General features: G+C 50.1%; 1 protein-coding gene across 1 annotated transcript in view; it reads left to right on the top strand.

The window, feature by feature from the left end:
* Positions 1 to 23,977, top strand: part of Col4a2 (collagen type IV alpha 2 chain) — a 134,324-nt gene that overhangs the window by 75,110 nt on the left and 35,237 nt on the right. The window contains exons 5-16 of the mRNA XM_038327236.2: positions 8,857 to 8,991; positions 9,262 to 9,306; positions 12,267 to 12,383; positions 13,619 to 13,690; positions 14,367 to 14,402; positions 14,512 to 14,574; positions 15,924 to 15,959; positions 17,838 to 17,879; positions 19,400 to 19,492; positions 20,209 to 20,244; positions 21,475 to 21,525; positions 21,935 to 21,979. Coding sequence (XP_038183164.1) covers positions 8,857 to 8,991; positions 9,262 to 9,306; positions 12,267 to 12,383; positions 13,619 to 13,690; positions 14,367 to 14,402; positions 14,512 to 14,574; positions 15,924 to 15,959; positions 17,838 to 17,879; positions 19,400 to 19,492; positions 20,209 to 20,244; positions 21,475 to 21,525; positions 21,935 to 21,979 — 771 coding nt within the window. The remainder of the gene's footprint in view (positions 1 to 8,856; positions 8,992 to 9,261; positions 9,307 to 12,266; positions 12,384 to 13,618; positions 13,691 to 14,366; positions 14,403 to 14,511; positions 14,575 to 15,923; positions 15,960 to 17,837; positions 17,880 to 19,399; positions 19,493 to 20,208; positions 20,245 to 21,474; positions 21,526 to 21,934; positions 21,980 to 23,977) is intronic.

The raw sequence follows: 23,977 nt of genomic DNA, 5'->3' as shown, positions 1-23,977 counted from the left end.
GAGTTTACCTTCTCCTTGGCTGCTCATGAAGGAAATCAGGTGCATCCCATCTTGATTACACAGAGGTCACTGACCCTTTGTCATACTTATGGGCAGATGAACCTTGGGAGGGTGAGCCATGCTCAGTGTCTGCTGCCATTTTGGTGAAGAAAATTGCTACCTATTTTTCTTCTTTAAAACAAAAAAAATACCATCAAAGGTGGGACTTGACACTCTCTCCTGGTCTCAACAGGAGCTCCAGGCTCTACAGTGAGGTGCAGACATACATGCAGGCAGAACACCCATAAAGTAAAATTAAAGAAAATAAAATAAAAATGTAAATGTCATAAAGGCAAAGAATTGGATATAGAGCTAGAGATGGTTCAGTAGTTAAGAACACTAGCTACTTTCATAAGGGTCCTGGATTCTTCCGGTCTCAGAATCCATGTGGCTGTTCTCAACTGTCCCTAACTCTGGTTCTGAGAGATTCGCCTTTCTCTGTAGGCCTTGGGCACTGCTTACTCACCAGTACACATAGATACACGCAGGCAAGACACCCATGCACATAAAATAAAAGCAAGTAAAATCTTCGGAAGGAAGGGTAGAGATGTAACTCGGTCGCTAAAGTGCTTGCCCAGCATCAGAGTCCCAGTCCAGTCCTCCGGTCCTGCTGTGGAGGCCAGAGGATCAGAAGCCAGTCATCCATTGCTGCAGGGTGCATTTGAGTCCAGCCTGGGCTACACAAAGCCCTCCTCAAGAAAAAAATAAAGGAAGGAAGAAAGGAAAAAGAAAAGAAAAGGAAAGAAAAGAATTTGTCATGTGTCCTGAGAACATGCCCTGCTGAGTCACCCTCTGGAATGCAGAAGAGTGTCACTGGGTCTTGGGCCTCCTGTCTGGGTAACTGAGCCATCCCTCATCTCCCCACAGACTTGAGCCATCCTCATCTCCCCACAGACTATATGGAACATTGGGCTCCTGTGTTCTGTTTTCATTTTTGGATATGCGTCCGTTGTCACCGAAAGGGTCATCTTAGATGGAAATCAATGGAGGGGAGGAAATACAGGACACCAGGGAGTCACTTGCAGAGCCACAGTTGGCTGTGAGCTCTGCCTCTTAGTCACTGCCCAGAAGACAACCTCAGCCTGAGGGCTGGGACGGTGTCGTAGAGTGGTTCTATAGGGAAACACGGCCCTCAAGGACTGGAGGGTCTTCTCATGAGACTCGCCCCCAAGAAGCAGATCCTTCCAAAGGTTCAGGGAAGAAAGGCTGTGTGTGGCCTGGTGTGGACTAACCACCAGACTTCAAGGGTTAGGGCCGGAGTGTAGCCCAGTGGCAGAGTTCTTATCTACCACGTGAAGGGTGTGGGTTCTGTCTCCAGCAAGGGGCTGCGACTTCAGCTTAATTGGTGTGCAGGGTGCCTGCCTAGCATACACAAGGCCCTGGGTCTGATCCCCAGCTCAGCATCCGGCATCCACTGTGTGTGGGGACTCACACTGTTATCCCAGGGGAGGTAGAGGCAGGAGGATCAGAAGTTCAAGGTCATCCTTGGTTGTGTAGCATTTGAGGCCAGTCTGAACTAGACGAGACCCTGTCTCAAAACATAAAAACAGCAAATAAACAAAAACACTTGAGAGGCCACATGAATATGAGAAAAGAGGAATAGAAAATGTCACCACCCAGCCATGCCCTCCCTCTGGCCCTTTTGGGCTGGGGTGAGGTCTCTCATTAGAAGGCATTCTCAAGCTTTTAGGTTCAAGTGACACACACTTAGGTGCCTTATGGTGGCTCCTCTGTCTCTGATGGGGTTCCAACCATTCAGAGACTGCAACAGTCCCTCTCCCTTCTCAAGTAGGTCATGGTAGCCAAACAGCGTGCACTGCTCTGCTCTCAACCACCCAGAGACCCTGTCTGCCTGCCAGCCGTCCACCATCTGTGGTCTGCCTCCCAGCCTCTCAGTGAGAAGTCACCTTTATACCCATTTATCTTGCTCATCGCTTTTATACCCTTTTATCTTGTTCCTAAACCACACTGCTGCCAGCTGTGTGCTGATAAGCCCCTGTGTGTTTCTTTAGGACCAAACGTCTGCAGGACCGGCGGGGCAGAAACTTCTGTCTACGCTTCTTTCCCCAGCTGTTTGGGAGACACTCCTGTCCCCATTAGGCACACCTGCCCTGCCTTGCCTGGTTTCACACCTCAGTTCCTGCTCAGCTCTGTCTGCAATGAGCATACCTAGGCTGCCAGTGGATCTCCTGTGTGTGAACTCACTCTCCCAGAATGCACAAGGCTAGCTGACCACACTCCCACTTCAGTTTCCCCACAAAGCATGGGCATACTAATGATATGTGCTCCTGGTCTTTGTAGGAATTAAAATATAATGTGTTAAGAAAGCTGGAAATGACTCTAAGCGAGAATGCCCCAGGTTCAGGCCTGTTAGGTGTGTTCTGACTCAGTCTCAGGGAGGAATTCAATCTAATGTCACATAAAGTTACTGTTGCATGGGCCACCAGGGTAAAGACTGAGTTCAAGCACTCTGTCAAAGGGGAGAGGAATGTGACAGCCCCTTGGGCTGACTGGAACCAGGCATCCACAGTTTTCCTCAGGATTATTCCTAAGGGAGGTTAGCACCCATGACAAATGAGGGGCTTACCCTCTTGTCCTCAAGAGATGAGTCGTGTGACCCTGGAGAGGCTCAGAGCCTTCAAGTCAGAGGGCAGGTTTCCTAACAGGCCCGGAGGCTGAGGCCGGCTGCCGCCTGGTGTTGACCACTCAAATTGCACTTTCTTCCCCTGGCCCTGTTCCTCCCACCAGGAATGTTGACTACATTTCAAAACCGAGATGCTCAGTAAACATGGGATTCTTCCTTTTATAGATTTTTGCAGACTGATGTCGGTACACACCCCTGATTCTTTGAAACCTCTGCCATTCCCCCCAAGTCCTACCCATTGCTAAGCACATCCAGCTCATCGTGGGCAGTTGTCCGCAGAGCAGCCAGGTTCAAACATTACCAGCCCTGAGCCTCCTTGAAGGAGGCGCATCCAGCATTCCATAGCCCTGCCTCACCCACACCTCAGCTGCCCACGATACTTCATTATCTAATCAGATGCTGAGCGTGGTCTGATACACAGGCCTCCTTCCATGAGTCTGGGTGGTCTCCCTGATGATTTCATCATGAGAGCCTGGGCAGCATTCCGTCTGCTGTGCAGACAGCTAGGCCAAACCCTCCATGGAGCCAGCAGTTAGCCGTTCTACAGAGCTGGCGTGGGGCTAAGGCAAGAGGAAGTATTTCCTGAAAGGCTCAAAGGGTCTACAGAACTTAATGTGGCCGGGACAGATGAGGGTGGTGGGCCTCCTCCAAAGGGCATCCCCCTTTGGCCGAACCGCAGAAACTGTGAGGTCGTTATAGTGGTCCCCAAAGGGGTTCAGACTGGGGGTGTAGATCAGTGGCAGGTGTCTCCCAAGTGCCAGACCCTGGGCTCAGACCTCAAAACCGCAGAAACAGGAGGGAAATGCTCTAAAAACGGAACCGGGTGGGAAGAGCCAGAGAGCGGCAGGGCGGAAGGTGAGTGCCCAGCCGCTCACAGGTGGGCAGAAGCTCTAGCAGGATGCCAAGAACTGCTGAGGAGAGAGGTTGAAATGAGGCATGGCCCGAGCTTCCCGGGTACACAGTGCAGAGAAGAAGCTGCCAGAGGCTGGACTAGAAGTTGCCAGAGAGCCCTTAATCTAGTTAGGGCCGGCCGGACTTAACTAGTTCAGAGTCTTTTTGTTTTCAGCAGGATTTGGAGAACCAAACTTTTTAATCTTGTCGACTATTTTGTTATGTGATTTTTGTGTCTAAGAAATCTTTTAAAACCCAAAGTTTCCCTGATGATGACGGTGGTGATGGTGATGACGGTGGTGGTGGGTGGCTGGGTTTTTTTTTTTTTATGTTTATCTCTTTAACTTGAATGTGATCCATTTCAAGTGCAATGTTCCTGTAGAGTCCTGAGACTATAGCTGAACGTCTGCTTCCTCACATGGGTATTTTATTTACTCTAACATTTTTATTATACACACACACACATATACACATATATTTGTATATGTGTACACTCGTGCCTTGGCATTTGTGTATGTGTGTTTCAGTCAGAGAACAACTTTTGGGAGTCAGCTCTCTCCTTCCACCGTGTGAGTCCCAGGGATGGAAATCAGATTGTCAGTCTTGACAATAAGCGCCTATGCCCACTGAGCCATCACACCAAGCCCGGCTTGTTCTTTAAGTTTTAACTACAATCTGCTAAATCATTTGGAGAGTAGTTCTGCAGCCCTTGTCATCCTGTGTCATATAACGAATTCAACATTGCTTAGTGTGTCCTCTCTAACTCGCACTGCGATGGGCTAACATGTGCACACGCGTGAACTGGACATCCCTATGAACACAAGAGACCGTCTGGAATCCTGGGGTAAAGAATAAATCTCCCAGATCCTGAAGATGTCCGCCTTTGCGTATGTCTCGCATATTTTCCAGTGTGTGCCATTGGGCTTACAGAAATCACAAGGACTTAGGGATTCCCCAGGATCAGCAAGAGCCATGGTCTGCTGCCCCCGGAGGAAGGGAGAGTCTGCAAGGAGCTGGAGAGGGCAGGAGGGTCTGTGACTAGTGCCCCGGAAAGGTGAGACAGGAAGGGTCAGCTTGGAAGGAGCGGGAATTTCCTACCATTCAGCCTTGGGCTTTGCGTCACCGGGGTCTATTCTGCTCTAGCAGGAAAAGCTGCAGCCAGACTGAGCATCCTGCTGGACTGTCCTTGGAGACAAGTGTTGGGGCTTCTCTGGCCTTTGTCCCAATGTCTAGGCACATCTGCATGCTCAACAGTCTGATGACATGTTGCCCTGTTTCCTGAACTTTTCCAAGTTCAGGAGCACTCTCAGAGGCTAGGAGACTAAGCTCACCTCCTGCAGAACCATAGAACTTAATAAAGTTGGCTTTGAATTTGGCCTCGCTCTCTGCCAGAAACAATTGGTGACCCAGGTACACAGCAGCCATGACTCCAGAAAGGGAAGAAGAACAGGATGTCAAATGGACAAACCCCTGTCCTGTTTATTCTGTCTTGTAGGGAAATTTTATTAAAGTTAATGTTTAACTGACAAAATGTGTTTACCCACTGCCTGACTCAAAAACCAGAGCTTCTTTCTCTGAGCTTCGACTTAGTCCTAAAGAGATCTTTCTTATTAAAAGATAACCATCTCCTCCCTTAAGTGCCCAGTGGAGGGAAGTGGGGTGGTAGGGACATGGTGGTATTTCAGCAGCAGTGCACACAGGAACCTCCAGGGACTGTGTGAAATACAGATTCAAGTTCCAGAGCCGTGCCTGGGACACTGGACTTCTAATGAATTTAGCGAGGAGTTGCAATAACCCCACACAGAGACACAAGGACAGAACTCAGTCAGCTAGGAGCCAAGCAGACAGCCCTCAATGCTGAGCCTTTCTAAGCCTTTCTATGCCTAGTTATGGCTCCTCCCCACTGGTGCTCAGTCCTTCTCCATGCCATCACCAAGGGACGAAATGGGATTGCTGCTGTTGAACCTCTGGTGGGCCACCTCCCTGAGATGCATGGTGGAAGGATGGTTTTCATTGTCCTGCTTCCTGGGAAGCCCATCCCTGTGGATAGAATGGGATGGAAGTGGGGCACATGCTCTTATAGGTCCTTTGTAGTGTCCCTGGCTTGGAGATGGAGGCTGCGGGAGGGAGGAGATCTTCAGGGACACTGCACAAGTTTAAAGAGCTTTGTGGGTTTCGGAGTTTGAGGTTGGTGTGTGGACACCTTCTCTCAGGGCAGTTTTATTTTTAACCTCTTTATACAAGGAAAGGAAGAGATGGAAGTAAGCTTTCAGGGCTGGACTTTTCATCAGAGGATGGAAGCGTCTGCCGCCGCTGATTAGCACGAAGGGAAACCCTCATCACCTGCGTGTGCAGCTGCTGCTCACACTCCACGGCACACTTCCCCATCAGGCAGGACGTCCTGGGGAAAGTCCCAGCCTGATGGTCCAGACACACCTCCCAGGAGCACACTGGGGTGTGTGCAAATGCCCATCCAGGCCCAGGCCCCAGCATACATTCTCTCTCCCCAGATACCCCCTCCCACTTCCCGGAGAGAAGCAGCCTGGATGCTGTAGAGTATTCTAGTCCCTCAGCACTCAGGAGAAATTCTTCACATTGACAAGATTGGCTAGAGCCAAAGAAGATAAGATTGTTGCGGGTGATGTGAGATTAGAGCATTTCTGGTAGGACCGCGAGACAGTGTGGCCACTGGGGAAAAAGTCGAGTTGTAGCTCAGAAACTTAAATGTGGGACTGTCACGGGATTCATTGAGTCCTGAGGGATGGACGCTGAACACACTGAACAGGAGGAACTCGGGCAGATGCTTGACAAATGTGCTGCTAAGAGGACTATTCAAAGTAGCAGAAGTGGCATGGGCCAGCAGGATGGCTCAGCAAAGAAGTGTATGCAGTGCACCCTGGAAGCCTGTGTTTCATCCCCTAGAACCCATGGAAAGGTAGCCAGAGAGGCCTGACTCCACCTAGCTGTCTTCTGACCTCCAGATGTGTGCTACGGCGTACATGGCCAGGCACACACATATAGAAACACTCAGATATGCCCATCAGCAGAGGAAAGGACAGACTGTTACATTCAAACAGAGGGAAGATAATCAACCATGAGTTACTGGTCTGTGCCACCGTGTCAATGAGCCCTCAAAGCGTTACGCTAAAGGAAGGAAGCCAGACTCAGAAGATCACACACACACATCATGTGACTTCATTTCTGTCAGTTTGTAGAGCAGGAAAACCACAGAGACAGAAGGTGGCTGCCAGAGACTAGGGAAGAAGAATGGGGAGGAACTGCTTAATGGGTTTGGATTTCTTTCTGAGGAAAGGCAAGTATTTTGGACCTGGATAAAGGTGGGGATTGCACGGTGAGGGAAACCACTGGGTTGTGCAATGAAGAGGTGACAGTGTGCTCCAGAGAAGACAAGACTAGAGCTTACCCCAGAGGTCGACACTTGTCCGAGAAGAGCAGGTTAGAAGACTCCTGGCAGTGGAGGAGAAACAGGGCATGCTCTGCCTTTCCCGTCAAGGGGGCCCAGGAAGGGGTATGAGCATGAGGGATGAAGGTGGCCTGTGTCCCACATATGGGTCCAGGTGTGGAATGATTAACCTCCCTGGCAGACTTGCAGGATGTGAGCAGTAAGGATAGATGCCACTGTGAGAAGCGCCCCATGCCCCTGGAGTGATGGCTGTAAACTCTGGCAAGGGGTGGCCTCAACCTGACATGGGGAACTGAGGGTCCGCCGCATGTGTCTCGTTCCAGGAAAGGTAGATCCGTTACCACCACAAACTAAACCAAGATGCATGTGTCTGGAAAAGGCCCACAAGAGTCAAAGCCAAAACATGCTCTTTTACCAAACATACAAACAGCCGTTACACCAAAGTGCTTCTGAAGCAGGGTGCGATCAGTGGTCCTGTGTGCAGCCCACAGGACCTCCGTCCTCATGAGAAGCCACACAGTGGGACCCACCTCTTGTCTGTCGTGTTCTTCAAAGTGGCTAAGATCCATGGACTCCACCACTCAGGATGCTGAGTCTGTCCCGCCCTGGCTGGGCATTTGCTGGTGTGGCATGGCTGATGATGCTGGAAGGCATGAAGGATGGGGGAGGGGAGCCCCATATCTGCCACTCAGACACTGACCCAGATGGAGCCCCAGGGACCTTTCCAGACTCCCCTTGGGTTGAGGAGGTAGGGTGCCTGAACTCTGGGGTGGATCTCTAAGTCACTCCTACCCATCTCTGTAGTCAAAGAAGGGGACTCTTCCACCCACAGACCCATGACTCCTACAAGAACCAGTAGAAGAAAGGCATGACGAGCCCTGAGTAAGGTCTCCCTGCTCCTGAATGGCACCTCCATGACATCACCCCATACCTCACCTCCTGTGAGACTTGTCTTCTCACTTAAACACTGTGAGACATGTACTTTACATAAATATGGCCTCTCAGCACTCAGTAAAGACATGCACTTTAGGGCTGGAGAGATGGCTCAGCAGTTAAGAGCATTGTCTGCTCTTCCAAAGGTTCTGAGTTCAATTCCCAGCAACCACATGGTGGTTCACAACCATCTGTAATGAGGTCTGGTACCCTCTTGTGACCTTCAGGCATACACGCAGAAAGAACATTGTATACATAATAAATAAATAAATATTTTTTTAAAAGACATGCACTTTACAGTAAAGACTGTCCATGTGGGCAATGGAGGAAAACATCAGAAGCAAAGGTGGACAGCTCCCCCTGTCCCCGGGGCAGCTCAGGGCTTAAAAGTGTGGCAGTGCACAGGTCTTGACTCCTTCAGTGACGTCACATAAATGCGACCCTTTAGTATTTGCTATTGCTGATTATTTCATAAGCATATGCCTTCGGAGTTCATGCCTGTCGGAACGTGTGTCGGTACTTTCTGTTTAAGGCTGAGTAATATCCCATTGAAGGATATACTATGCTTTGTATAGCTCCTGCATGTATTCTACTGAGAAAATTGCTGGGAGCGTTTTACCCGAAAGAGACTTTTAAAAGTCAAACATGTTGATTCTGTCATTGCAACTCAACATTTGATCGCTCACCATCAACCACATCTATCAAGTCTCTCATTTTTCCATACTGGATACGTTTCTCCCAAAATTCTCTGAGCTCTTTCCTCAGCCAGTGATCCTTCTGTGGTGGCTCTGCTAGGAGACAGCCATTTATATAACGTTCCTGGGGATGGTAGATCTTGGAGAATGGGAAGTACGGTTTGGAAAATGATTGTGACTGAGAATGCATTGATTTTAACTGTGATGCTGAACCTGTGTTGTTCCCACAGGGTCAGCCAGGGGCAGTGGGCACCCAGGGGTACAATGGGCCTCCAGGGTTGCAAGGCTTCCCAGGTCTACAGGGTCGCAAAGGAGACAAAGGTGAACGCGGAGCTCCTGGGCCAACTGGACCAAAAGGAGATGTGGTACGTGTCCTGACTGGGGTCCTCTGCTGTGGGTGGCACTGGGGGTCCTGACTGGGGTCCTCTGCTGTGGGTGGTACTGGGGGTCCTGACTGGGGTCCTCTGCTGTGGGTGGTACTGGGGGTCCTGACTGGGGTCCTCTGCTGTGGGTGGTACTGGGGGTCCTGACTGGGGTCCTCTGCTGTGGGTGGTACTGGGGGTCTTGACTGGGGTTCTCTGCTGTGGGTGGCACGGGGCCTTTCTGCTCTTGTTAATTGTTCTGATTCTTCCCAGGGGGCGAGAGGCGTCTCTGGATTCCCGGGAGCCGATGGAATTCCTGTAAGTGTTTGGGAAGATGAGAGGTTAAACATTGTGTGTGTGTTCCAAGCAATGCATTTGTAACTTAAAGAAACCTTTGAAATGAATCGGCTGCTTTGTTTATAGCATCAAACGGGGTGGGGGTTTCTCTGTGCTTGGTTTTCTCCTGGATTCCAGACAAACAATGGGTTTCCTTCCTGAAGGTTCTTATAGATAGGGCTGCAGAACCACTTCTACTTGGGTAAAACTTGACCTTGTTAGCAGCCAGAAAGATAGAACCTAATTCACAGATGGTCTGCAAAGAACGGGCCTTGAGAATTCATCGGCCACCTGGGCAATCTGAATATAAAGGGGCCCAGCAAGTACCAGGATGGAAGGAAGCCCCACAGTGGCTTCTGCAGCAGCCCTGATTCTCTGTGGCGATTGCACATAGCAAGTCAAAAGGAAAGCTACAAATGGGGCGTGGTTCATGCCTCTCATCCTAGCATTTGAGAGGCTAAGGCAGGGGGATTGCCATGAGTTCAAAGCTAACCTAAGCTACAGAATAGGTCAATAGGTCACCACGTGCACACACACACCTCTCACACACACACACACAACTCTCTCTCTCTCTCTCTCTCTCTCTCTCACACACACACACACACACACACACACACAGAAGGGGTGGGAGCATAATTTGCTCATGAGAAAATCTCAAAACGCAATAAAAGTGTTTTTATGAGCTAGTTTACTTTGCTTCTTGTGTCAGAAAAACAAAAACAAAAGCCAGCCTGACTCACACACAGCCTTCCTCGTAGGACTCAGCCAACAGATTCCCAGGCAACCTGGCCAGACCTGAGCTCAGAGATGAGTGTGTTTATCACACGCCCTGTCCCGCCCCCTTGGTCTGCTGCTGCAGCTGGAGGCACGGACTCAACCTCACCTGTGTGCACAGCCTGCCCTACTAGCGTGTGTCTCCCCACTTACTGTGCACACACAGGGAAGGAAGGAGATGGCTCCCCGGCTTTGCTAGCACCACCAGTACCAGGAACAGGAACCAGGGAAGTGGGGGCAGAGGGAAGGCGGCCATGTTTACCGGAACATGAGCCCAGCAGGCCTAGGTCCTCAGTGTCACCGTAGTGTGCTCCAGCAGACTTGGGGTTACACCACACAGTAGTCGGCAAGAAGGAAGTAACTTGCATTACTTGGGATCTTGAGGAATGGGCAGAGATAAACAAATCATAAAAAATGTTTTCCCACAAATAGTCTGAAACTTAAATTGCCTGTTTTTGTTTTTTTTTTTAAATTACTTCTTGGAACTCTTTGGACAACAGTTCCCGTATTGATGGTTTGGTAACCCAAATTAATTAAGATGGAGGGACATTATGGGATAGAATGGAAGCCGATGTGTATCGTTCCCGTTCAATTTTTTTTCCACCTGCATGTTTATTTCATATCAGAAGCAAATGATTACCAAGTCAGAGGGACAGTCACCACCGTTTCCACGGTTACGGCTCTACTCACAGCCGTCACTGCGGAGAACACACAGCCCCGACGGTGTGGCCCTGAGTGTCATTTGTCAGCGCCCATCAGTTTGTGAATCTTGATCTTAAAGGGACTGCATTGTGTTACATGTTCAAAGCTGTACACGGCAACAGCTATGAGGAGCTCAGAGCTGTGTCCCAGTGAGGAGATCCTGCAGGGTGGGTGTTTAGGTCAGAGTGACTAGGCGCTCTCTTCAAAGCTCAGCTGTAAATGAAGATCACTGTCTGGTGTTGTAGGTCGGGTCTGGGAAGGAACCACGGTAGGCAGGCGGTCTCCACCAAACGGGTGAAGACCTCAACCATAGGTTTCAGGGAAATGCCACGGGGAGAAGAGGAGCTTAGGTGGAACCTGGAGAAAGTTAATTCCTTGCAGCATAACCAAAAGGCCAGGTCTAGAAGCCCCTCTTGTTGTTCCCCAGAAGGCCATATTCCTGGACTCACAGAGCAACAGGGACACCTCTGGCTCACCACAGCACAACTGCCCAAAGTACAGGCCAAAGCTGCCCAAAGCAAAGAGATGTTCAAAGGAAGAAATCTTCTTTTAGTATTTTTCAGAATCATTGTTTATGTGGGATTTGTTTCCAGACTCTTAAATTTTTCAGGGGGAAAAAAAAGCATCCAAAATAGCCTCAGAAACCACTTTGGAATATGTTTGGTTTTTACCAAGATACATCACTTAAAGAAATTCCACAATTAGAAAACACATCTAAATGAGTACTTTTTAGGTAAATCTCAAAGCAGTCTGTGCTCTAATAAAGCATCAGTCGTAGGCTATTGGCTCTGCCCCATCTGTCTGAACCAGCTCAGAGCAACCCATGCCCCTCTGGTCATGCGGCAGATGCTTGGTCAAGTTGCCTTCCCAGTTGGCATCTCTGACTACCTCAGGGTTCTGGTTTTCATGCCCAAATCAAAAACTTTGCAGGGCATGGTGGTGGATTCCTATAACCCCGGCATTTAGGAGGCTGAGGCAGGAGGATCTCAAGTTGGCATCCAGCCTAGGTTACTTAGCAAGGCCTTGTCTCAAATGACAGCAAAACCATTAAAGCAGTATGTCACCAAGGAAAGCTCATCAGGTGACTCTGGGGTGTGACTACCGCCTTCATTTGAGATTTGGCCTCTCTTGCTCGCCATCCACAGTTCAGTGAGGCTGTAAAGCCATCTAACAGCTGCCTCTTATGGCCCTGCAGGATTTGTTCCCACTGCCTGCTGAAGAAGCGAGGCAGAGAAAGGCACGTTCCTTAAGACCTGAGAGGCACGGCACCCCGCCAACAGCCTTGCGCCTGCTTAAGGCGTGCCTGCATCTCTGCTTGTTTAATGTTTCATTCCGTTCTTCATCCATTTTTGAGTTAGCTTTTCCTTGGATTTGTGCTGGGGCTGGGGCTTTTGAGAACATCTACCGCTGTTTTATGGACTGATTGTGTGAAGGCGTGACTGTTTACCCTCTGTTCCGCTTTCCAGGGACACCCAGGGCAAGGCGGGCCCAGAGGAAGACCCGGCTATGATGGTTGCAATGGAACCAAAGGAGACGCAGGGCCACAAGGGCCCTCTGGACCTGGGGGCTTCACTGGCCTCCCTGTGAGTATATAGGGGCAGCATGGTGGTGTGTTTAGCCTGGAAGTCTAGGTGGCAGACTGTGTACCTGGACCAAACTTAACGTGGCATTGGCTCCACTTCCCAGGTTCCTGCCAAGAGGGCCACCTCTGCCAAGCTTTATCGTTGCCATCATGGTTGATGGAAACTGCTTTTCCTGCCCAGTTTTATCTTTCTTTTTTTGTTACTAACTGTCCTGGGTTCAAGAAAGATCATTGTCCCTATTCTTGATTCACAGTTGGGTGGAAGACAGGCGAGTTGATGTATGTTCTCACCATTGTCTTACACGGGTCACTCCATCTCCTCTAGTATTCTAGGTCAAATAACAGTGAATGGCTGTAGCAACACAGCTAGAACCAGAAAGCTTGAATCTTGTCCCAAGTGTCTCTTAGGAATCGGATGATAGGATCTCTGGGGACCTGGAAAGCAGTCCGGTTCTCCAGCATCTACAAAGAGGCAGATAGGCAATAATATTCCTGAAATTGTCCATTTGGTGACTTCATTCTTGAGATCTTTGCCAAGAACCCTAAATTGCTCTTTCAGAACTGTATTTGCAAATTCAGGTCTTCTCATTAAGCCTTTGCATTTTTAAAGACACACCCAGGTGAGAAGAAGCCATGAGTAAGCATTCCCAGCTCCATCCTGCAGCGAGTTGGTTTCCATGGCCACTGGGTTCTACCTCCACCTTGTGGTGCCAACTCACCCGTCTCTTTCTGGGTGGTTCGGTGTTTCAGTGGACTGCATTACGTTTCTGTCTGTCAAGCTTAAGTTTCATGACCAAGAGATATGTGTCAATGCAAAATAATGATTACATATAGATATTCAAAGGTGATGTGCATCCATTTGTACTGACTGCCTATCTTTGGTGTAACTCAAATCACTCTCCTGTATTAAATATCTCTAAGATATTTATATTGTTGGGCACCAATGCCATTACAAAGAAAAGATGACATAGTTCTGTACCAGGGAATGATTATGGAGGTTCTGAAGATAATTTAAATCTTATAAAGTGTTTCCATTTTAACTCTAAGAGAGTGAAATAAAAAGCCTCAGACTTATGGTTGGATCCTAAGGAAGTTGGTACGGGGGTTGCCTGCATACTCCGTGGGGACACTGGACACTGTGAACGGAAGCTGACAATCTCCGGTGTCATTACAGTCGTGCTGGAAGATAATGGGTTGTTCTGTGTTTTTCTTTCTATGGTGTATCTGCTAATTTAGGGGCCCCAAGGACCCAAGGGGCAAAAAGGTGAACCTTACGCACTGCCTGATGAAGACCGCATCAAATACAGGGTATGTTTGCTGTACGCGGGAGCCGGAACTCGGGGATCCCATGTAAAGTGTCAACAAAGCTAGTTAGGAATTAGCCCTGGGTGAAAGAAGGAATGAAAGGAAGGGGTTCACAGAGTCATGGTGTAACTCAAGGCGGTGACTGCAGCCCTCACATTCTGTTTGGGGTGTATTTACTTCCTCTCCCCCTGTGTCCTCAATGCCTCAGGCCAAATGCCTCCGTCTGGCAGGGCTTGTATATTTCATGCTTATTTCCAATTCTGCCCTAAATAGAGGTAGATGAACACAATGATGCTTAAACCCAGCAGCTCTTAGTGGCTTAAGCGATGGCTCAGTTGCCTTGCAAGCCCTAAGGCCTGAGTTAAAATCCCCAAACCCATGTTGAAAAGTGGGCCACTGTGATTTATACTTAATCCCAGCACTGGGGAGCTGGAGACAGGTTCAGTGGTCATCCGGAGTAGCCTACTTAGGGATCTCCAGACCAATGAGAGGCTGTCTCAAAACAAAACAACAACACAACAACAACAACAAAAAACCATGTGGTTATCTCCTGAGGAATAATGTTTGATGATGACTTCTGGCCTCACTTGCACACGCATGTGCCTGCAAGAACTCATGCACCCATATGCACACACGCATACAATAGTAATTCTTAATTACCCTGTTCCCTCTCAACCAGGGTGAATCTGGAGAGCCTGGAGTGCCCGGCTACCAGGTGAGTATCGTTTTTCATTAGGGACTGCTCCTTGCAGAACTTTAGAAACATCTGAGTAGACTCGCCTGTCTGCCTGTCTTCAAGCCATGTTCTCTTTGTGCACCTGCAGGGGCCTCCTGGCCGCCCAGGGCCAATAGGACAGATGGGTCCCATGGGAGCTCCCGGAAGACCGGTAAGTCCCTGTCCTTGGTTACCCCCAGACCCATGTCAGGTCACCTGTGAATGCTCCCTTTTTTACCCATGCCTTTGAGCCACAGACTGGCCCCTCCCATCATGTGTAAGTTCTCCGGGTTCCATATTAACTATGTGACAAGAGGCCCATCATCCCTGGTCAAAGCAAACCAAATACCTGACTCAGGCAAGCAAGAAGGAAACAGATTTTTTTTTCTGGGCTAGGCCATGTATATTAGGTACATCGCACCTGGGCCATAGCCACTGTAAAAGGGGAGACGTTGGACGTCATTTATAGAATGGCCCACTGAGTGAAGGTCAGTCCCCGCCCCTTCCAGCACAGTGACACAGCAAAGTATGATGGGATAGAAGCAGGATGAGGGAAGACTTGCAGGAGAGGAGGAGGGGACCAGTGCTCCCCCAGCCCTGCCCGTTCCCACCACCACACTGAGCCCAGAGCACCCTATCCTGATGGAAGGCTTTCTGCCCCAGCACTGTGGCAGACTCAGCCAAGATGGGGCAGTGGGATGCACACGGCTCTCCCTGCGAGCGGTTGGCTCACTCACAAAGCAGCAAGTGCACGACTTAGGGTTTTCCTCTAAGTAGAGTTCAGAGGGGCTGGCTTGGTCCGTGATGTGCTTACTGTGTAAGCACAAAAACCCGAATCCTGTCCCCGGCCTCATGTGAGAAACCACACAGTACAACATGGCTGTAATCGCAGGCTGGGGAGGAGGACACAGGAGGATCCCCGAAGCTTGCTGGCCAGCCAGCCTAGCTGAATTGGTAAGCAACAGGTTTAGTGTGAGACCCTGTCTCAAAAAATAAGATAGAATATGGTCAGGCCTTCACACATGTGCACACACACATGCCCAAGAAAAGCGCACGGAATAAATAAAAAGTGTAGTTCAAAGAACCTCAGGGCGCACATATGCAGACGCTTTGCCTATGGGATTGACCTACAGGTCTGCTCTGTCCATGAGTGTGTGTGACTCCACCGTCAAACTGTGACAGTGTCTTGTGGGGAATCTCACAGGAGAGCAGAGGGGTCTGGCCACAGCCACAGGGCCTGGGGCCTCACCAAGCCTAGGAACAGGCACATCAAGGACACGGGTGAAGTCTCAAGCCCAAACACACACAAGCAAACCAGGAACAGCTGTGGACAAACAGCAGCACATTCCAAGGACGGTGACCCGGTCTTCCTCCTGGCTTTTCATCCCACCAAGACAGATGTGGGGAAGCTCTGACCGTACTGTTCGAAGCGGACAGTCGCTGTTTTTCCCAGGGCCTCCAAGCAGATGTCATCTGGGTCCTAGGAGGGAAAAAAATATACATGTCTTTGTATTTCTGCAGGGACCACCGGGGCCCCCTGGACCCAAAGGACAACCAGTAAGTTGGTGGGAACAAGAGTGGGGGAGGAGCTCTTTGGTGATTAATGTCCCTGCCTTCTTTGACCAGAGAACAACTTGGCTAACAGCTGTTTCTGGTGCAGATAGTGCTGAGAGCCGTTATGTAGTTCCGTTATGCAGGAAGAGATCCTGCAGAGTGCCTGAACACCTGGCCTGGGCCTCTGTGAGGACACTGGGTGATGCTGTTTGGGGCTCTGTGTCACCCTGGTGACTGTGTGCAGATCACACCAATGAGCAAATCACACTGATGAGCCATGATAAAAAAGATATGCAGCTGATGGGACAACCTAGGGGCAGCTCCTATTTATCTGTGGGTGCCCTTTTCCAGGGTGGACAAGATATTTATCTATGTTTGCCCAAGGGAAATGGGAAACCCTTATCCCGCCTGGATGAAGGGGGAAATCCATCAGAGCCTCAGGTCAGCACTAGGGACATGTCCAGTGCCTCTGAACCAGGCTGGATCCCAGAGCCACACTGCTCCCATGACAGGGCCACTTGTTATTGGAAGCATAACTAAGTATGGGGTTTGTTTGAACCTTGGAGAGCAGAGCCAGGGCTTCTTATGACCTGGGAAAGTTGGACAAGTCTCCAGACTCAGTAATGTTGATGAAGAAAATATCTGATCAGAGATACTGGGGTCCAGCAGGAAGCTTGTGCGAGCCATCCACTGTTCCGTATCCAGAGGCGGGTCTTCATGTTCCCACGCCTGCTCCATAGGCAGTCCCATTTCTGTGACCCCTGGTGACCTTGCCTGCCACTCACCCCCATACCCCTCTAGGCTCCCATCCCCTCCAACAGAGTTCCCAGCTGGAGCTGGAACTTGAGGAGGCTCCTGGATCTCCCCCACTCCCCCCACACTCACTCCCATCAGACAGTCCCGAGCAGGATGGGAAGGGCCTACAGCCAAGGACAGCGGAAGCCGGCAGGGCTGCAGGGCCAAGGAAGCAGTGGCCCAGCCCAAGCTCTGGCCTCAGATCTCCCCTGGCTGCTGCAAATACAAACAGCCCCCTCACCCTGGGCCAAGTCACTTCCTGGCAACTTTGACAAGCAGCTCTGAGCAGCTAACGCTGTAGGGACTCCCATGGCCGCCATGCTGGGCTTTGATTTCAGCTCCCAGCCAGGTGGTGGAGCAAGAAAAGCAGAACGTAATTAAAGGTTTTGTTTTTTATTTTCCAACACCATCTCAGCATCAGAGGAGGCAGACAGTAGATTGCAGAGAGGGACTTCAGGGGTCCTTGTGACTCTTGCTCACTGTAGACCCTGGGAAAGAGGCACAGCTGCTGGGGGGAGGGGGCAAAAGGAAAGAGCGCTGTGTGGAAGCCCCATGTGAATTGCGGGGTGGCTCCTCATTGCTGGTCTCAGGCGGCAGGGAAGGCTGACTCCAACCAGCTGCTCCTCAGAGGAACTGTTAGGTAAATACTGGCTGAGATGCAGGCCTGACTTTGCCCCAGAAAACAACCCAAACAGGCCCATAATTACGGAATGTAATCAGTGCTAAGTCCCCTAAAACCATTAAAAAGAAAGAAATTTGCTATGAAGCTAGGGTGGCTTTTATCAAAATGAGATGGCTTGGATCTCCAGGTACGGTGTCTGGACCATCATCTTGGCTGCCCTCTCTTAGAAGGCCCAGAGCCTGAGGGTGAGCTCTGACCTCCCTTGGATGGGTCAGGTGCTAGCGTCAGCTGACAGACCCCTCTCAGCTCCACCACTCGCTCCTCAGGCCTTCCTTAGACAGAGGATCCTAATGGGCACAAGGGTCACAGTCCGGGGAGGGCATGGCCTCTTTTCTTCTAAAAATACTTTTATTTCACTGTGATCTCGATTCTTACAAACTCATAGACACCATCTCTGTTTCCAGGGCAACCGAGGACTTGGTTTTTATGGAGAGAAGGGTGAAAAGGTAAAGAGACCCAATGACAAGAACTGGTGACCATCACCGCCCAGGATGACCTGGTGCCCTCCAGGTGACCTGCAAGCACACTTCGCATAGAGATCACGGTTGAGTGTCAGGTCACCTACACTCCAGGGACAGTGGCGGATCAGTGAGACGTGAATGTGAATTGTCTAGGTTGGCGTCGAGTCAGACAGGGACATGTGACTTCCACCTATCTTAAGGACTGGGAAGTGGAGGTGTCCCCTAAGAGTGTCTTCTAATGTGTGGGACCCAGAGAAGATTAAAGGGACTCAGCTGAACCAGGTGGTAGTGGCACACCCCTTTAATCCCAGAACATGGAGGCAGAGGCAGGCAGATCTCTGTGAGTTTGAGGCCAGCCTGGTCTCTAGAACGAGTTCCAGGAGAGCCAACACACACAGAGAAACCCTGCCTTGGAAAAAAAAAGTCTGGGGACTCAACCAAAGAATGATCTGGAACCACCTCAGGAAACGGGTCACATGGCTCCCCTGGCTGACTTATGTCATAGAAGAGGATTATGTGACCTGTGACCTCTTACTGCTACCTTTCATGTTCCTGGAAGAGGAGCCTGGTGCCCACAGCCAGCCAGCCAACCACATTCTCATTCCCCGTGAGCCCGCCCGCTCACTGAGCAGCATCTGTGCCCCTCAGGCTCTCCGGTGTGAGAGCTGTCATTGTGTAGACACTCTGGTCTTTCACTGAGTCCCACAAACGGAAGTCAGGGTGAAAAGATTAAGGATCAAAACACATAAAAATGTAAAGTCCCCTCCAATGAAATATCCCAGTCATACAATAAAATAAAAAAGAAAGAGGGCATAGTCAGATGGCGATGGAGGGGATGAGGTTAGGTCTGCAGGCCACCAAAGGTCTTAATCAAATACTAATGAGCACAGCAAGGCCCTAAATAGTCTTCGAACATGTTAGTGCTCGGAGCACACGTAGAAGCCTTCTTCAGAGGGTGGCCCAGCACTCAGTCTGCTGACACTCCTGTTACTAACAGTGTCATTTATATGTGGAAACAGCAGGAGAAAAATCAATCAGGTTCTTTTGTGTTCATCCGTTCCTAAAGGAGGAAGGGTGTGAACAAGGCTTGCTGGCCGTGATGGTGGGCAGTGACCACCCCCTTGAGGTGTTTGGTCTAGCCTCTTCTCTTTAGTGCATACAATACCTTCTGCTTGTGGTGACACCAGAGTCAGACCTAACAACTTCCTTGTGTAGAAATCCAAAGGCTGTAGCCCACAGAAGCAGGTGCAGTGTGGAGTTATGAGTGATCTCTGACCTCAACGCATAGATTCTAAATAACCGGTGAAGGAAGTTTACTTCATGTCATCCTAGATTATGATAATTTTGATGTGATGATGTGATGGTTTAGATTTTTGTTTCAGTAGAAAACAGGCATTCGGTGATATGCAAAACAAAATAGTGTGGGTGGTGGGATTGTGCAGTCACCCAAGTCCTGTGCCCTTCTCCTGATTCAACACCTGTCACTTTTGTTGAACAATCTTCAGGGTGACATCGGACAGCCAGGACCCAACGGGATCCCATCCGACGTCACGCTTATTGGGCCCACACCATCAACCATCGATCGGGATCTGTACAAGGTAAAGAATGGCCGTTCCCAGTTGACCTAGGAAAAGGAGCGTGCAAATTTTGCTTCCTTCATTTTATGTAAACAGTTGCATCCTAAGATGGGAAAGACCTCACCACCAAATTGGTAGGGGAAAAGAAATCAGATTTGCCCCAGCTATCGGAAGGAACTGCACGGTTCCCGCCAGGCCACCCGCCAGGCCACAGGAGGCAGTTGTGAGCGGCAGGATCTTCAGTGCTGGCAGCAAAGATGGGCCAAGGAACATCAGTACAGAAACAAAAGTGAAGAAGGGTCTATGCTGCTTGAGATGTTAGTATGTTTGAACCCTCTTTTCCTAAGCAGAGTTAGCTGACTGAGTATGGTCATTTGGGGGTCTTCCTAGGTGTGTTCTCACACTAAAGAACAGATCTGTAGCAGCCAGCATCCATCTGGATGGTCAGAAGTGCCAGTGCTCCGTTGCCACTCACTCAGATGGAAGAGAAAGGCTTCCAGGCACATCACAAATCACCGAAGAGTTCATTCATCTTGTGAAAATATAAAAATAATCCTTTTTTTGCATTTGAGATTTAAAGCTCCAACACCTAGGACTGTTATTGATTGCCAGGAAATCATCGAGATAGTCTGAAGTTTTGTCAAGTACTTTTTAGCCTCATGTCCTAAGCCAGGATCAGTGCCTGAGCACCTCGGGTCTCAAAGGCGTAAACATTTCCCATTCCTTGTTCTTCACAGGGAGAAAAAGGGAGCAGAGGAGATCAAGGGGTACCAGTAAGTTCAGTGATGGAGTTCTTTCCCATGGGGATTGTTCTGCCTTCGGGGCTCCTGTCAGAATGGTGGGGTGTGCTCTGAATAGTGGGGTGTGCTCTGAGTAGTGGGGTGTGCTCTGAGTGGTGGGGTGTGCTCTGAGTGGTGGGGTATGCTCTGAACAGTGGGGTGTTCTCTGAACGGTGGGGTGTTCTCTGAGTGGTGGGGTGTGCTCTGAGTGGTGGGGTGTGCTCTGAATAGTGGGGTGTTCTCTGAACGGTGGGGTGTGCTCTGAGTGGTGGGGTGTGCTCTGAATGGTGGGGTGTGCTCTGAGTGGTGGGGTGTGCTCTGAGTGGTGGGGTGTTCTCTGAACGGTGGGGTGTGCTCTGAACGGTGGGGTGTGCTCTGAGTGGTAGGGTGTGCTCTGAATGGTGGGGTGTGCTCTGAGTGGTAGGATGTGCTCTGAACGGTGGGGTGTTCTCTGAACGGTGGGGTGTGCTCTGAGTGGTGGGGTGTGCTCTGAGTGGTGGGGTGTGCTCTGAGTGGTGGGGTGTTCTCTGAACGGTGGGGTGTTCTCTGAGTGGTGGGGTGTGCTCTGAATGGTGGGGTGTGCTCTGAGTGGTGGGGTGTGCTCTGAACGGTGGGGTGTTCTCTGAACGGTGGGGTGTGCTCTGAACGGTGGGGTGTGCTCTGAGTGGTAGGGTGTGCTCTGAATGGTGGGGTGTTCTCTGAGTGGTGGGGTGTGCTCTGGTCTTAGCCCTTGGGTTCTTGGGTTCTCATGCACTCCTCTACATGGGAAGGTATCAAGGAGACACAGTGTATTTTGTATAAAACCATTGGATATTATAGAATACTATATATCATATAACATAATTGTTATATATAATATAACACGTATAATATTACTGTAATAATACTTAGCTTTATCTGATGCTGTAAGCTGAGCGTGACAATGTATGAGTGAGGGGCTGGGAGGGAGACTCTGGGCCTCTCCTGGCCGGAGGAGTCACTGCCATCTGGTTTATCCCGTCCAGTTTGACTCACCTAGTTCTTCCTCACTGTCGCTCACCCTACGGTGGTGACATGTGACATCCTGGATAAAGGTGATCCACACCCAGCCCTGTGCTCCCTCTACACCCAAATCACCTGCTCTAGCACCTGTCGCTGAGGGACCTGAGGAGGCTGCAGAGTGTCTCACTGCTACAGTCAGCTCTAGGCACCCCTCACCCCTCTCATTCTGTTTCTCTCTCCTAGGGCCTCTACTCAAAAGGCGAGGAAGGCATCATGGGATTCCCAGGAACACGGGTGAGCCATGTACTGTGTAGCCATGGCTGGTTGGCTTGTCTTTTTAAACGGATTGTCTTTTTAAAACACTGTACCTGCCCAGGAGGTTTCTCCTGGTATGAAACTAATCTTTTTAACAAACTGCAGAGAATGTCTAGAATGAGGGCTCATGTCTGGCCACCCAAAGAGTCCAGTAAGACTGTCCCTCCATCATGGGGAGGCTCATCTGTGGCAGTAGGGTGTCACCTTCAGAGCCATGAGCATCAACAACCATCTCGGCACTTGGGGTGGGGTGGCCACCTGTCCCTGCACTTCTAAACCCTGAAGGCAGAAGGCGGCTTGATGATTGTTGATACTGTCATGCAGCCCTCTGGGGAATCTGGTCACCTGTTCCAGACTGTTTATTGCTTGTGTTTTCTATTCAACACAGGGTCTTCCTGGCCTTGATGGAGAAAAAGGAGTCTTCGGACAGAAAGTAAGTCTGACACGCAAAAACGTGAACTGTTCCGGGCCTGAAGCCTCACGTATATAACAAGTGGGATCTCAGAAAAATACATTTGTCCCAAAAGCCCACTTGAGATGTCCCCTTCATTTACAGGGGTCATTTATGAAGTGACCACTCCCAACTCTCAAAGCCCCTCGTGGAGCATTAACCTCTGTCTGGACTTCGCTCATCAGTCCGTTGGTTCTTCCAAGGAACCCACCCCAGGTTTCTCTCTCTAGGTCCCCTCCCCTCAAAGTCATTGTCACTCAAAGGTTGTCCCTCTATTGCTTTGACCTACACATACTTTGATATTTGCTTTTGTTTAACGATAGCCTCGTTTTCCTCCTGGGTTGTGACAACCTTGTTTTGCTTTTTTAAAGAAAAGCAAGTGTGCATGAGAAGGTCATGACAGGTACAGAGAAGATTTCCCATCCGCTAAGCACGCACTGCAGCAGAAGTGCACGTAGAAATGCTTTTTATCAGATCAAGATTTATTTTACTTATTCACGGTATTTGTGGTCCACCTGCCCCGGAGTCCAGCTCCATCCTGTCACCCACAGCAGACAGCCCTGGGGTCTGGTATTAGATCCGTGGGAGCCTCCAGGGTCATGGGACCTAGCGTGCTCGTAACTTGGCACAAAGAAATAAGTACATTTGCACTGTGCTGTTCCATGTTTCATCCAGGTGGGGGTCATCCCACTTCCACACACATGCACCCACACGTGCTAGGAAACTGGGGGGGTTGCGGTACACACATACACCACATTTACTCACCCCAGGATACAGCTGTGCCTCCAGTCAGCTTGCAGTCAGCACCGGGGTACACACACAGGGTCCCACGGCTGGTGTTTCTACCCCGCTCTCCTGTCAGTGCTCAGAGAGCAGCCTCAGAATGCCAGCTCTCCTTGAATCCCATTCAGATTGCTGCAGCAGGTGTGTGTGTGTGACACTGTGGAGCTCAGAGGTTGAGCTAAGACTGACGAGCTGTGTGGCTCATCTGGGACAGCAGGTAGCCTTGCCCCCTGGTGTCGTGGCTGACGTCCACGGCTCTAGCTATAGGCCAAGTCTGGCACTGACCATGTACCATGGACACCAATGTCATGGCTGTTCTCATTTCTTCTCGTTGCTGACCCTAAACTCAGGCTGGTGGCCTCGCCCTAACTACACCCAACTTCCTATCACATTGATTCTTGCTAAGAATGTGTTTCCCAGAGGTAGCACACCAGAAGCAATAGCTGTTTCCCTACTCCCTAACCAAGGCCAGAATGCCACTCGCCTAAGAATGGCAATAAGACCATGTAGAGGTGGCTAAAGCAGACACCACACCCAAAACCCAATGGACTCAGAGCGAGTGCATCGCTGAGGCGGGTGGGTGACATGCCACTCTTCACGGAACACAAAGGAGCTGTCATGTCTAAAAGTGGCTCAGCACAGCTGCCCCTCGACCTAGAGGCCCATGAAGACTAGCACCCCAGACACGGCCCAGCAAGCCCTGGCCCCGGGTCCCCTGGCTACTACTGTTCCTGAGGCTCACGTATGATAGTGGTGCCCATCCAGCTTTCTCTCTGTGACTTGGGAGGAAACAGACATCTGTGCTTAAATGGGTCAGAGGAAGAAATAGTTTACCCAACTGAAAAAATAGGGAAATCGGCAGACATACACAAATGACTCAGCGTGCTGCGTGTTAGTGCAAACCACAGCATCCAACTGGTCCAGCTGCTGCCTCCGCATGAGCTTCCCAGATGTGCTGAAGCTGTTGGCCTTAGAAGCCAGAACCCAAGGCAGCTCCCAGGAGCTGCTGTGGACAGTGACCCATTAAAGCAGTGTGCCAGAGAAGGAGTAAGCAGAGAAAGCCATGTGTCTTAGGAAGCCCCTGCCTCCCTGTGAGAACAAAGAACCATCTGCACATGCCTCTGCATGGACACATGGACTCAGGCACAAGGACACACAGACATGGACACCTAGCAAAGTAAACGGCTCCAGTCAGGG

This window comes from Arvicola amphibius, chromosome 4 (genome assembly GCF_903992535.2).
Source record: "Arvicola amphibius chromosome 4, mArvAmp1.2, whole genome shotgun sequence".
Taxonomy (NCBI): Eukaryota; Metazoa; Chordata; class Mammalia; order Rodentia; family Cricetidae; genus Arvicola; species Arvicola amphibius.
Note: the sequence above shows the minus strand (reverse complement) of the source record. Positions and strands in the feature narration are given on the sequence as shown.